Source organism: Ochlerotatus camptorhynchus, unplaced genomic scaffold (genome assembly GCF_037179485.1).
Source record: "Ochlerotatus camptorhynchus isolate MF236.1 unplaced genomic scaffold, CSIRO-AGI_Acam_v1.1 ptg000319l, whole genome shotgun sequence".
Classification (NCBI taxonomy): Eukaryota; Metazoa; Arthropoda; class Insecta; order Diptera; family Culicidae; genus Ochlerotatus; species Ochlerotatus camptorhynchus.
The window spans coordinates 1,204,908-1,219,729 of NW_027040807.1; the positions used below are offsets into that span (position 1 = coordinate 1,204,908).

The 14,822-nt window shown below is 39.4% G+C and overlaps 2 protein-coding genes across 2 annotated transcripts in view; both read right to left on the minus strand.

The window, feature by feature from the left end:
- The window catches only part of Ist1 (IST1-like protein), a 175,608-nt gene that overhangs the window by 129,545 nt on the left and 31,241 nt on the right, over positions 1–14,822 (minus strand). The gene's annotated exons all lie outside the window — the stretch shown is intronic.
- velo (veloren) overlaps positions 1–14,822 on the minus strand; it is a 40,285-nt gene that overhangs the window by 3,498 nt on the left and 21,965 nt on the right. The window contains exon 4 of the mRNA XM_065229672.1: positions 6,794–6,906. Coding sequence (XP_065085744.1) covers positions 6,794–6,906 — 113 coding nt within the window. The remainder of the gene's footprint in view (positions 1–6,793; positions 6,907–14,822) is intronic.

The following is a 14,822-nucleotide window of genomic DNA, read 5'->3' on the forward strand; positions in this document are numbered from 1 at the left end:
AGCTTGGGATTAAACCCATGATTTTCTGCTCAGTAAGCAAAATCGATCCCTCCAGGGTCATCGAGCATCTCATAATCCACAGCGCTTTGCGTCAAAGACGAATATATGGATGAACTATCTATTATTGAATAACTATTATTTACGATAATTACATGAAAGAAATAAAATATAAACAACAAACAAAACGTGACTACTAAAATCTCAAAAAGATATTCTCACAAATATATTTCACGCAACCAGGAATCTCAAAACCATTAGACGCCTATAATGATACATTGCACGTGTTAGACATAAAAGAAGAGTCCAAAAAGCAAGCGTCAGACACACAAAACCCACCAAATCCACTTGCAGTCACGAATCGCGAGCGCTCACGAATCATAAAACCGCTGACTGCGACACTCTGAAAGCGAAATTGACAGGCTCTATGCGTCAAACACCCGCCCTCCAATCTCCTCCCGCATCCAACAACACAAATCTCCATTAAAACATCTAACGAATTCAAAACTCCGAAAATCACTCATCTATAGCAAGGGAGTGCAACCATTCTTCATGATACACTTTTTCTGCCTATCTTTCTATTAGGCCTGTGGACATGCGTTAGCTTCGAAACTTCTAACCAAACTAGGAAAATTTTTAGATCACAAAAAAAAACTTGAAAAAAACTTTCAAAGGTTATTAGAAGTAAAATAAATATTGATTATTTTACGCAAAAACGAGCAAGTAATATTAAATCTCTTGTATCGTATGCTAATGCTAATTGACTGTAACAAAAATTATATGCTTAAATAAAATAAAATATTAATAAAATGATGTGCAAAATTTACTAGAAGATCATTACTTTATTGGTGAAAAGTTTCTAATATGCCCTCCCAGTTCCTCTGTATACAGAACAAATCTGATACTGTAATCAGAATTGCTCAGTCTGCATGAAGCAACTGATTTCATCAAGGAAGTTCTATTAACAACCAAGAATTAATCGTTTGAGGCATACTGAAGCATTAAGAAGGTGATATGTGTCACTATAGGAAATCATCATCGTTGCAAATATAAAGAAATTAAACATAACCCTTTGCTTCAGTACCGTCAACCTCCATGTCCATGGGTAGGGAATCACATTGGAAATGTTGATGCGGACCAAAAGTGCATTTGAACCCGCTTGTTAGAGTATATTAACAGATTAATCATCACCGTATATTTGTTTGCTCTGAGTTAAAAGTAAATTAAATGATTTAGCTAATCCTCGGCTTTGGATTGAATTGCGCTCACATTTTCCCCACCAAACGCTGTAAAATGAAAACGAAATTAATTTGATTTAAAAAATTAGAAATTTAGGGCTAAAGTGTAGGATACTAATTAACTAATACTTTTTCTAATTGTTTAATAAACAGTGTATCTTTCGAACCGCAACATCTGTTAAACAATTCGATTTGTGTGGTCCCAGCTCTTTAAAATTACCCCGTCAAAAGGCGGCTTTGGGCAGTAGAAAGTTAAATTTACAATATCTTTGAATAACTTTCATGAAATTTTACTTGAAGCTAGAATTATTTTTAATTTTGGTCAAACTATGCTCTGACACATAGTGTATCCGTGTATCTTCATGCAAACAATAAGCTCAAGGACTTAAGTCAGCCCCTGACGATAATAGGTAAAGGTATTACTCAAAATGTAAATCAAAATAGACCCCTGAGCCCATTCAAATCCAATTTTTCAATTCCCGGTTTTCCCTGGTTATGAAAAACAACCCAACCATCTGTCATTTAACCGATTCAGTCCCAAGGGGTCATATATTCACTAACACTAATAAGCCAGGTCTGGCCTATAGTCGCTATATTCATAGTCTGGCGGATAGAATTTCGATCAACAAAAAGCGGAACTAATTCAATATATTTTAGACCAATAATTGAAAAGGTACTATCATTTTGGACTCTCCAAAGCATCCCGGAGATCTGATTTTGAAGTTCTGCAGACTCTACAAGGCATTTTTCGATTACTCTATGTTAGAACGGGTAATGCTTTGTTCAGACTACGGGACCCGTACAGGAGGACGAATCACAAAAGGCCGAAACACAAAAGGCCGAAAATATTCTAAGGTACCACAAAAGGCCGAAAATCGAAAAGACCGAAAGCCAGAAAGGCCGAAAACAAAAAAGGCCGAAAATTTATCAAAAACCGAATTTGTTGATAACCGCATCCAAACAATCTGTTATCCTTTCTGCTCGCACAACTGACCCGGCTCGTTAAATGGTTGAATGCAAAATGAAGCCAAGATGAAATATATAGGTGTTCTCACTTGCTGACTTTTTGGAAAAAACCAGTAAGTGGTAAGAGAAGGGTAAGGAAATAAGAGATGCGATAGAGGTGAACGGTTTATTTACGCAACATTCTGATTGGGTAGCGAAATGCGCAAGCAGTTGAATGTGTGTAACTAGAACGTTCAGCAAAACGGAATAAGAGAACTATCGCTGCGAATGAAGATTTTCGATTTGAGAATAGGGTAGAGAACTACTTCGGCATAATCGCCCATTTTGGGCCTATCAAGCAGAAAACTTCAAATAAATCCATGATTTCGAAGCTAACAAGTCAATTATGCGTTTGGTACGATACTTCAGTTAATAAGCTACGGAACGAAGTCAATGAGAACGCGTGATATGAAGGTTTGCACCCAATATTCTCAAACACAAATGAAGCGCTCCGACCGAATCAATTTTTATCTTCATCCGATAAGCCGAAGTAAATTCATTGGCGTTTCAATGCGTCAGGCCGAGATTAGAATCCGTAGGCCAAGTTTGGAGTCAAGAAGCAGTGTTAGACTTTTGACAATATCTCAACGATTGGTTTCTCTTTATCAAATCTTACGGTACATACGAAAAAGTACATTAATTTGGAAGCCATCAGTAATAACAACATTCCGTTTGGTGCTAAACTGCGCTAGATTAAGAATGACTAAGTGCGGGTTGTGCTTAATAGGTCGGAAATGGGGTAGTTAACCCTACCTCCCATATTGAATTTCATCTTGAACGAAGCCATTATAGTCATTGCATACTCAAACATCTGGAAAAATAAAGCTAACTATCACTTTCTCTCTCATTCAGCATCTGAAGCCTTTCTGCTCTTACAACTGAGTCACCTCGTTGAATTGTCCGCATTCACACAAAACGAAGCCATCCTGTCATAAAATCGTCGTTAAACACTCAAACAAACATAAAACTACAGCTACCCAAATTTTAAGTGTTTTTTTTTTTTTCATTACGGAAATCGAATGGCTATGAAGTAGCTTCTATTATATTTTATTTCGAAGATGCAGAATAATAATTATTGTAACTTTCCTTTATAATGTAAATAAATTTATTAAAAACAAATTAACAAAAGCCCGAATCGGGAAATCGACAAAGTGGAGCGGTGCGAACGCGCGCGAACGCACCAGTCCACTTTGTCGCTTTCCCGGGCTTTTCCGACCTTTTGTGTTTTCGGCCTTTTGTGATTCGGCCTTCTGTGATTCGGGCTTTTAATTGAAATGTTAAACTGCCATTCGGGCCACCCGCATAAAGAAAACACAGAAGTAGTCGTACGTCAAAAACCAAAAACAGGAGAAAACGTAAACTCTCTTCACCAGTTTCTCAGACACAGGTACATTCGGATTTCGCTTGTTGGACTAACTTTAAGTGGGCTACGTTTCAATTGGGTTCCCAAGTAAAACGTCATTTCTAACAGTGCTGATTCCTTTTCGAAATTTCGACCGGCTTCATGCAAAAACCGGCAAACTAGTGGAGTAATGATACAGATTATTTCAATGCGGTACAACGAGTTGCTTCCTTGATGGTTGTCAATGATATGGCTGAATGAGAGGTGAAGAGATCCACCCGAGACCTATTTCAACCGCAATATTTGCTTCAGGAGATATAACAGCATCGAAAAGAGTACCCTGGGAAATCGTAGAATATATTAAAATGAAATATAATCATTACAATCCAATGACATTTGTGTGCATGCATCTGACATTGTATATTGCACCAAAAGAGTAGGGTAGGGAATATGGGTACTCGCTTTACAACTGATTTTATGAGATTGAGCAAATGTTTTTGGATAACCCATCCGAAGAACTCGAGAGATGGGAAACTCCGAAGATATTTCAGTCTTTATCTTTATTTTCATTGATATAAGTGAGGACCGGAAAGCATACAGTAAGCCCCCCCTCCCCATATTTAACTACGCATATTAAATGAAGCACATGTTTTTGAATACATCTGAACAAACCAACTTGACAAGATCAGAAACACCGAAGTTATTGCAGTTTGAAGCTTTACTTCCATTTATATTAGTGAGGAGGGCGAGATGAGATTGAAAAATTGTTTGTGAATAATTCATCTGAACATACCAAATCGATAAGATAAGAAACTCCGATATTATTTCAGTTTGGAGTCTGACTTTCATTGGTTGGCAGAAAAGGGGATTTTTGGCATTTAAATCGAAATATTGATCTTTGAACAGCTATAACTTTTTTTAGGGGCATTCTAGCACCACACATCCTTGAGCAAAGTTGTTAGGCTGGGCCATACTTTAACGTATTTAGATGCGTGGTTTGTGTGGTCCCTAGTAATAAAGATGCAAAAAAGTAGGTTTTTCCATACTAATTTCCATACAAACTTCAAACGCAATGCGGAAAGCCGAGTTACAAACAATCGTCCACAAATTTTGCACAGTAAATCTCAAACACCCAAATTTAACAAAAATAAAATTGTTCTGAAAAAAATATCATGATGACCCATCCTAATAGACGGAGGTGTTTTCTAATGACAAATCGTCATTAGCAGCAATATTGTTCTTTGTCCGTTTTGCTGCCCAAAGTCTCCTAGTTCCGCTTTTCAACTATCCTGATGTCCTATACACATCTAATTTATGCAACAATACACGAAAATTACAACTTGCATAAAGATAGAGAGAGAGAAGGATTAGTAATTTCCATTTAATTCCACTACCTTATTTGCTTATCCTTGCCAGATACGCGTATTTCGTCGTATTTGTGCAGACTTCTTCAGTGTCTTATACTAATTAGTACAAGACACTGAAGGCAAAATACGCGAGGATAAGCAAATAAGGTAGTGGAATTAAATGGAAATTACTAATCCTTCTCTCTCTATCTTTATACAGGTATTCCACTAAGACGCCCACATTCATCAGGATACAACTTGCATTTAATGATGTTACAAGTTATGTATATAATATTCCTCGCTTTGAACAAATTGGTATCAATCACAAGGAGATTTTAGGATGCACTTATGAAAATTAGACGAGGCATGTAACCAAACGTACAACAGTTTGAACAGAGGTCCTGAATATTTGCATGATTTCTTTATATGTTTGAGATCATCTCGTCAAGAAATTTAACATTGACCAGATGCCTGACAGAAATTATCAGATGCTCTTCCCATCAACGTGCTGTGAAATTATGGAATGAAGTGCCAATGAATGACAAACAAGCTGTAGGACGAGGCAAGATTTCTACCTTACGGTTACTATCATGTTATATGTTATAATCGTAATTAATACATTAAAATATGGTATGTCCTAGTTCATTAATGTCTTCTCTAGCCCTAGGGTTAATATAGTTCAATGTATTTAAATTTGAAATTTAAATTTAAAGGAGATCGCAAATTCGTACGATCTGTTTCAAGAGCTCATTATACAAAGCTAATAGAATGCTACACGCTGATGTCACGAATGAACGCGATAAACCCACGTTCATCAGTTTGACATCCAGTGGTGGTTTGTTTACCTTTGCCTGTTAGTCGATTCAAATGGATTCGACCTTTTAAATTAAAAGGACTAAAAGATATGTTAATCAACTATGTTTAAAAAATACTCTTCTCTAAAAAAAAAAAACATTTGAAAATCAACATTGAGTCCATGTAAACAAACCACCAGCAGCTGTCAAAAAAAAGTGAGGTTAACCAGACGGTGCAGCTCCCATAAGAAGATACGACATAAGAGGAAGGATACATTATAAGGGTGATTCTACACATTTCGGTTACATTAAACTCAAATATTAACATGGAGGCGAACCAGCCTCAGGCTGAAAGCCTCCTAAATAAAGATAAATCAATCAATCAAATATTAACTTAACACTGGTGCCACTGATTTGCAGCTGCTTACTAAGATCATCGAAGCAGGCCGAGGTAATTCCGGAGTGATTGGAGATTAGGACGAACCTGCTTTTGTAAACATTGACTTATATTGCTGATGTTTCTCTAATAAAGCTCACACTCACAAACTAACAACACAACTAACAACGCCCTTAATCTCAAATCACTCCGGAAATAGTGTCTAATATAGGATACAAACACGTGATAATTATTTAGAAACAGTCTCGAATGATTCGATGCCGGTCTTAAACAATAGTCTAAATCCAAAACAAAAATGCATGGACTCCTTCAAGTTCATTTGAGAGTGAAAAACTTCCCCTCATGCGATGGTGCTGGTGATTTGCCAAGGCAATTTTCCATTTACAACTAACTTTAATATTCGTAAAAAAAAAAACATTGTTTACGTTTGCGACTGCCCTTATCCAGTTGATTGCGAACAGATAATAAATTTCTTGATTGCTAATAGAAATTGATATAGTTGGTACTATATTCTGTATGCATAAAAAATCAAAGATTAGATCCAATATCACTAGCACGGTATAAGACGGTGTATCCTCCAGCTCTTAGATAAATGCGTTAACGATATTGGATCAAAGGAATGTCCCTTTATATATCAATATGAATAAATTCCTATAACACAAAATTCGACTTACCTTATCGGTGGTATCGTACTTCAAAGTTCCGATGCGAATGGTGCGGCACTCCAGATGGGTGAACAAGCCATCCGGCATATTCTTTACATCAGTAACATCCAAGCGAACCAGGTCTGCAAGTAGAAAATATGGCACCGTCATCAGACACTTTTTCGTTCAGGAAAATTCTCCAATCCGTACCGCGGTCACCCATTTTTAAAATCTTTCCGGATAACCCCAAGTAGGAATAGCCTCTAGCGAGCAATGCGGAAAAATAAGAAGAAAACTAGTAGATACGATATTCAGCAAGTCAAGTAAACACCACCGCTGGGAATTTCACAGCACTCGATATATTGACAGCTTCAATCGCTAATTATTCACTATTTAAGTGGCGATTTGCATGAATTTCCGAACAAATTTCCAGACTTTCTGTTGCGCAAAGCTGAACGAAAACCATCGATGTCGGCACTAAAAAACGCGAATGTGTCCAACAGCAGCAAAATTTTCACCGAAACCAAGCTTGTGTGCGTGGAAGATATTGAGCCAAATCAATATGGCCGTCAGACGTCAGCCTGAAGACCGACTGTCATCTGTCAAAATTTTGGCTCATCATCAAAAAGTCGAGGGGTAGGAAAGCACACGAGCCATGACACACACTCTTTCAAAACAACACAAATTTGAGTGGGATCCATCGGGATCTAGTTAAACTGAACCTACCCAAAACTGTTGGTAGTGACAAGTTCTAGACCAACAATTGAAATAGGCGGAACAACCAAACGTAAACAATGGCTTTCAAACGCAAATTCCTCGATAATCAAAACACATTGAAGCAATCTAACACCACCATCTGATAGAGCAAACTTCCTCTATTGAATGGCATGGTTAGCTTGCGTGGGAGTGGTTTGATTCTCGAGGAATTTGCGTTTAAAGCCATTGTTTACGTTTGGTTGTTCCGCCTATGGCAATTGTTAGTCTAGAGTTGACAAATGAACAACATCGATCGGATTCAGGACGATGTCCATTTGTCAACTTTTTCCAACATAGTTTACAGAGATTCCGTTTTGGCCGATCTAGGTAGATCCTACCCAAATTTGGGTAGTTTTCGAGCAACACGAGAAAAGGGCCTATCATTGTTGATCGATTCTCTTCATCAATTTTCTCTTTCGCGAATAACCCGACTGCAAATGAATGAATAATGAAAACATTTCCCATTCAGTGTGTGTTGTTTCAGGCGCAAGCTAACATCATCTTTTATCGAACTTTGCTGCAAGCTTAGCGAGAAATTTGTTTATGTTGCCGTGGTAACCCGCAAGTTTTAACCTTATGTATTATGGTTTTTTTGGAAGTGAACCTTACAAATAATGGGTTGTTAAGAGCCATTACCATTAAAAATTCTTGTTTTATCCATACATTTTCGGAAAGAAAAATATATTAAAACCTTTTAGATTATGGTTTGAGAATATTAATGGTAATGGTTATGGTAATCAGTAAGGTCCATGGATGGTTTTGTATTGTCGGTCAACTCGGAGGCGAACCAGCCTCAGGCTGAGTCTCCCTAATAAAGAAAACTTAACTTATAGTACGTTCAGACTACAGAGTTATAACAAGTTATAGCGCTATCTTGATGGTGGTTTCTGTGTTGCAATTATTTGACAACCGTTATAACATGTTATAACTCTCTAGTCTGGACAGCTTTTTAGCTTTATCTAATCTCGATATATTCCACATAAAGTTGATCGATGTTACAAAACCATCCATGGATTGATTGATTGATTGATTTATCTTTATTTAAGAGGCTTTCAGCCTGAGGCTGGTTCGCCTCCAATTCCATCCATGGACCTTACTGACTACCATAACCATTATCATTAAAGTTTTTAAATCATAAATAAAAAGGTTTTAATATAATTCCTTTTCCGGAACTGTATGGACAAAACAAGAATTTGGAATGGTAATGTTTCTTAACAACCCATTATTAGTAAGGTTCACCCAGAGGTTCACTTTTAAAAAACCATAATACATAAGGTTAACATTTTATCACACAAACGTTCATGTAAAGTTCGATAACCAGTTCAGTTAAAGTTCAGCAGGGATTATAAACAATGTTTAACCATTTTTGGTAAAGTCAGGCAATGTTTCGCATTTATGCGGGAAACCAAAGAGAAAGTTGATGAAGAGAATCGATCAACGAGGATAGACCAATTTCAAATGTTACGCGAGAGTTTTGAAATAGCGTGCGGGGTAAAAGCCGGCGCACAATGGATAAGTTTTCAGGTTTTTTGACATAGCCCATGCATCATCTGTTAAAATACTCGGAAACTTATACATTGTGCGCCAGCCTTAATTTTTATAAACTGAACACCTCGCTTAACACAGAGCGTCCATAAGAGCCAATGTCGCAAGCGTAAAATATGCTGAAGTTCTTTTTGATTAGGTCGTATGTAACATTTTTGCAAATTTGAGAAACAATGTGTTTTGTTTTGGTTTCTATAGATATGTATTTTCAATAAGATCGATAAGTCTTTCAAAATTAAGTAATTGAGTAAAGTATTGATAGTGTTCCTATATATGGACTATAAGAAGCGCTCATAGTAGGTAGCCGTCTCATACAAGAACAAGCGCATGAGTTTAAACTTGCTCATTGAACTTGAGTACAAACATGTGTACAAATGGGCTTGTACATCCTCGAACATAGAAGGCGGAGAACAACCCTAATAAAAATATCTTATGGTAAATTTTCTTAACGACGTGTTCGGGGTATCATCCAAACTAATTGTGGAATAGTTCAATCATTTGGGTTATCGTTTGTTTATGGTAATTTTTATAAGGGAAATGAGTACAAAAGCTTGTTTGTACATCGCACACATGTTGTACCGTGAAGACTGATTCATATGGCGACTGTTTTGACGCGTTTTGTATCCAAAGAAACGATACCATAAATACAACAAATGAAAGATCTGCCAAATGTTTGTTTGATCGTATTGATTTATATCGACGTCGACAACAAAACAACCCGTCATTAGTAATCGATGTTTAATCCGAGAACAATACCGGTTGGAGCCTGTTAGAGCTTACCACCATGAGCAGACATTCGCTCCCTCCATTTTTGTGATTTAAGGTAGGTGTACCAGTTATAGCTATACGCTCCTATTATGGTGTGTTCCAATTATAGCCTATGAGAATTCCATAGGCCATAATTGGAACACACCATAATAGGAACGTATAGCCATAACTGGAACACCTACCCTATCTGGGTAGGGTCCTATCTGCTTTGATCGATACTCTTCATCGACTTTCTCTTTTCATAACCACTGCTATGAAAACAGATTTCGCACTAATTCTACCACATAGTTTGATAAGGGAGGACACATTCCTACCCATTCCTTTCTTGACCTGCGTTCGGGCGCGGCCGGCGCTGCTATTGCCTAGTTTGAGATCACCAGTTTTTACACATTGAGGATGATTGCTAGTCCCAAGCTTCGTCTATTGGTTCTCTGTGTAATTACAGCTGATCTAGCAATAACAGAGTAGCAACCGTGGGCGGTCAATCATGCTCATGCTCATGCTCACATAGTTTGATAAAGGAGGTTCTTATCTAGCGTCCAAAACGTCAAATACAACAGCTGAGTTATTGACGAAAGAGAAAGTCGATGAAGAGAATCGACCTCTTTGGCAAATATTTGCGCAATTAGGCGTAAAAACTCCGTATCTTTTCGAAATACAAGGAACAATATCAAAAAGGACACAAAAACAGAACAATTATTTAAAAAAACGAATAATATTCTGATGAGTCTAGTCACAGAGTTCCAGAGTATGCCGAATCAGGTCCAGAGTAAAGCAGTTAGTAACTCCCAGGAGTTCGCCCAGCAATTACAATCTTCAGGCGACATCACCGAGGACGAGATGGTATCTTTCGACGTCACAGCTCTTTTTTCTAACGTACCGGTCAAGGAAGCGATCAACCATTGGAGGGACTGGCCACAACGAGAGGATGCAGCATGGAGAAACAAGGTTCGGACGGTACATTAAGCTTACCCGTCTCTGAATGGAAGAGAATTACTTCTCTTTTCGAGGTAACTTCTACAAGCAGACGAAAGAAGCCCCTATGGGAAATCCCGAAAATTCTACAAATGAGATTACATCTGAACCCTTGAAACGAGTGTCCGTTCATTTGCTCAAGATATTACTTGTAAGCTGAGACCACAGTTAACACAATTCGGATTAGATTTAGTTTTCACCAGTAGATACGTAAATTTCTCGAGAATCAAAACTCATCTAAGTAATCTAACACCACCATCTTATAGATCAAACTTCCTTTATTGAATGGCATTGTTAGTTTGCGTGGGTGTGTTACGGTTCTCAAGAAATTAGTGTATAAAGCCATTGTTTACGTTTGGTTGTTCCGGCTATTTGAATTGTTTTTCTAGAAATAAGCTGTAATCATTGTAACAAAATATGCAGAACACATCTTCACAGAGGACCACCAACTATGAACGGAGGACATCACGATTTTACGAACTTTATCTACACCATGGCAATTGAATGTTGCAGAGAGCCTCAAGATCAAGGTGTGAGATGCAGGAAACTCATCGAACTAATTCAGCCAAAATCCCTGGAGAGTCCATTTCACTTATCAGCACCTTTTTTGCAATACCAGGAAAAAAGCACTTCAAAGGATTCAGAACAAAATTCTGAAGATTATTTTTAAGTTGCCTCCCTGGTACAGTACTACCGATGTGAATAGAATTTCGAATGTTGAGACTTTAAAACAAATGTCAAACAAATATTAATAATTTTTCAGACAAAAATCGTTGCAACGTTCAATTGCAACGATTAATTCGCTTTTCAGATAAGATTTAGTTTATGTTTTTAGTTTTAAGGTGGAAATTGTTATACTCACACGCAGGTATAGAAAACCTGTGTTTGGGCAACGCGCCATTTCCCTATTCGTACTATTGTTAACACTGTAATGCCTGCTATACCGTATTGTGTTTGTATGTTTATTGTATCGTGTGTGAAATATATTCAATCGTCTCGAAACCACCACCGCGGCTGGTCGGTAGAATATTCGGTCGCCTTTTAATTTAATTTTATACTGATCAACAACGCAGTAGGGTCCTATCGTGCGCGATCAACCTGTTTAAAATACTGAAATCTGGATCAACAATAGAAAAGGGACAACAGCATTTGTAAACAAACCGTTCCAAAGCCCATTCCTCACAAATCGAAGGCCACCCACACAAACCAACACCATCATCGTGTAGGTAGAAGTTTCCCCTATCTATTCTATTGTTCATCCAGAAATGCTAAGGCAAGAATAATGTAAACACACCTGTTAACAAAGTAGGCGTTGGATTGCTGTCTTGAGCACTCCAATCAATTTTCTAGCGTCATTCCATATCAAGACACTGAAGAGAGCAGTCATACCAAGATAACTTTTTCGTTAATAAAACTTGTTCATTGTTAAGTGTTGTCCTGGTTATTTCCTGTCCGCCCCATCCGCACCGTATTCCTTTAGGTTATGGGCTCGTCTACGAAGGAAGGCTCTGGAATTCCGCAGCTAAACGGATCGAACTTTGAGAACTGGCGTTTTCGCGTTCAACTCTACCTGGATGAGGCGGAAGTTTCAGAAGCGCTTACGGGGCAAGTTCCTGGTGCAACGGATGCTGGAAGAGCGAAGTTTATGCAGACAGATCGGAAAGCGAAGTCACTACTGGTCGGATTCCTTTCCGATGAATGTCTTGGCATAGTACGGGACAAGGAGACGGCTCGCGATATGTGGAAGGCACTCGAAGGCACCTTCGCGAAGAAGTCTGTGGCAAGTCAGACTCTGTTACGGAAGCAACTGGCAAGACTTCGGATGAAGGAGGGTACTTCAATGCGGCATCATTTCCAGCAGTTCGACGACATCGTACGGCAGCTCAAGACCGCTGGTGCGAAATTGGAGGAGAACGATACGGTATCACAGTTATTTTTGACCCTTCCCGACAGCTACGACTCCATGGTAACAGCTTTAGAGAATATAAACGAAAAGGACCTGACGTTGGAAACCGTGAAGCAACGATTGTTGGCGGAGGAATCCAAGCGGTCTGATCGGATGGAAGATTCTTGTGAAGATAGGAGTGCAGCGTTTGTCGGAGGACGAAATAAGAAGACCAAAAAGTTTACCGGAAAATGCCATCGTTGCGGAAAGGTGGGACATATGCAAAAAGATTGCTATGTTAAGAAGCCAGAAGGTAAGGTGAATGCGGCCGTTAACAGCAAATCAGTTTCATTCATGGTGAACAAGATGCCGACGAAGACGGAACATAAGAGGTCAGTTTTCGTTGTGGATTCTGGATGCAGCGACCATCTGGTGAACACTTTGGAATGCATGCAGTCGGTGAGGAAACTCAAACAACCGTTCGTGATCGATATAGCCAAAAGATGGTGTTTCAATTATCGGAAACTACGAAGGTGAAGTTACTGGACTATCAAGAGAAGGTGTGAAGTTTGAAATGAAAAATGTGATTTTCGTGCCCGAGCTGAGAGGAAACCTGCTATCCGTGAAGAAGATGTCCCAAGCGGGAATCGACGTACTATTCACAAGCCGTGGTGGAAAGCATCAAGCGATGATGAAAAAGAATGACTCAGTAATTGGAGTAGCGCATCTACGAGGTAATTTGTACGAATTGGATTTAAACTTGGACGTGTCAGGAGCTACCGCAAATCTATGCGCATCGGACGCTGGAAAACTCTGGCATCGTCGTTTGGGTCACGCCAGTCAGACCACGATGAACACGTTGGCCCGGTATAGTGTGGCGGAAGGATTTGGTCCGAAGGTAAATGCTATCGGGTTCTGTGACACTTGCGTGCTCGGTAAGCAATGCAGAGAACCCTTCGACGGAACTCATGAAAGAGCTAGTCGTCTACTAGAGCGGATTCACTCGGACGTGTGTGGACCAATCAATCCTCCGGCCTGGGATGGATCGAAGTATTTTGTTTCATTCATCGACGATTATAGTCACTTTGCGTGTATCTATGTGATGAAGAAGAAGTCCGAGGTTTTTGGTCGTTTTCAAGAATACGAAGCGATGGTGACCGCCCAGTTCGAAAAACCAATCAGCAAGCTAACCGTGGATCAAAGGCGTGAGTACGGCTCTAAGGAACAAGAAGCATTCTACAAGCGAAAGGGGATTCAAATCCAGCCAACCGTAGCATATTCTCCGCAACAGAACGGAGTTGCCGAGAGGTTCAATCGAACGCTAATTGAAAAGGTAAGGACAATGCTGATCGACTCGAATATGCCCAAGTACATGTGGTCGGAAGCAGTGCTTACCGGTACGTATATATTAAATCGTTGCCCTACTGCTGCTCTATCGGACAACCGTACGCCTGCTGAGTATTGGACCGGTGTGAAACCTGATCTATCGAAATTGAGGATTTTCGGATGCAAAGCATTTGCATGGGTGCCAGGTCTATTCCGGAAAAAGCTGGACAACAAGAGTCGCGAGGCGGTGATGGTTGGCTATGCTCCCAACGGATACCGCCTTTGGGATAGAACGTCAAGAAAAATCCTCGTAGCCCGTGACATCAAATTTGACGAGAATTCATTACCGTACGCTTTTGAAGACAGGTACCGTTGGTGATTCCAATGCTGTATCCGGCCGTCAAAGATGACCAGCAAGCTGAATTGGAAGAGCAGCCAGATGACCAGCAAGTTGAGTTCGAAGACGCGATGCCTGTGCTAAGTGATGACGAGGATGAGGTTGAACTAGACGAACAACCTGAGGAGCAACTTGAAAAACCTGGGGCGCTCCCTTCACAATCAAGAGGTGAAGACTGTTCAGAGTCAAACACTAGGCGTGGTGAACGGGAGCGCAGGCTCCCAGGTAAGTTTCTTGACTTTCTAACTGGGTTCAGAGCAACGTCTGCTGGAAAAATTTCAACATTCCCAGATTTCCCGGATTCGTATGATGAAATCAACGCGCGGAATGACCAAAAACTGTGGCTGGATGCAATCGATGAAGAACTGAAATCCCTGGAGGCCAACAAGGTATGGGAATTGGTGCCA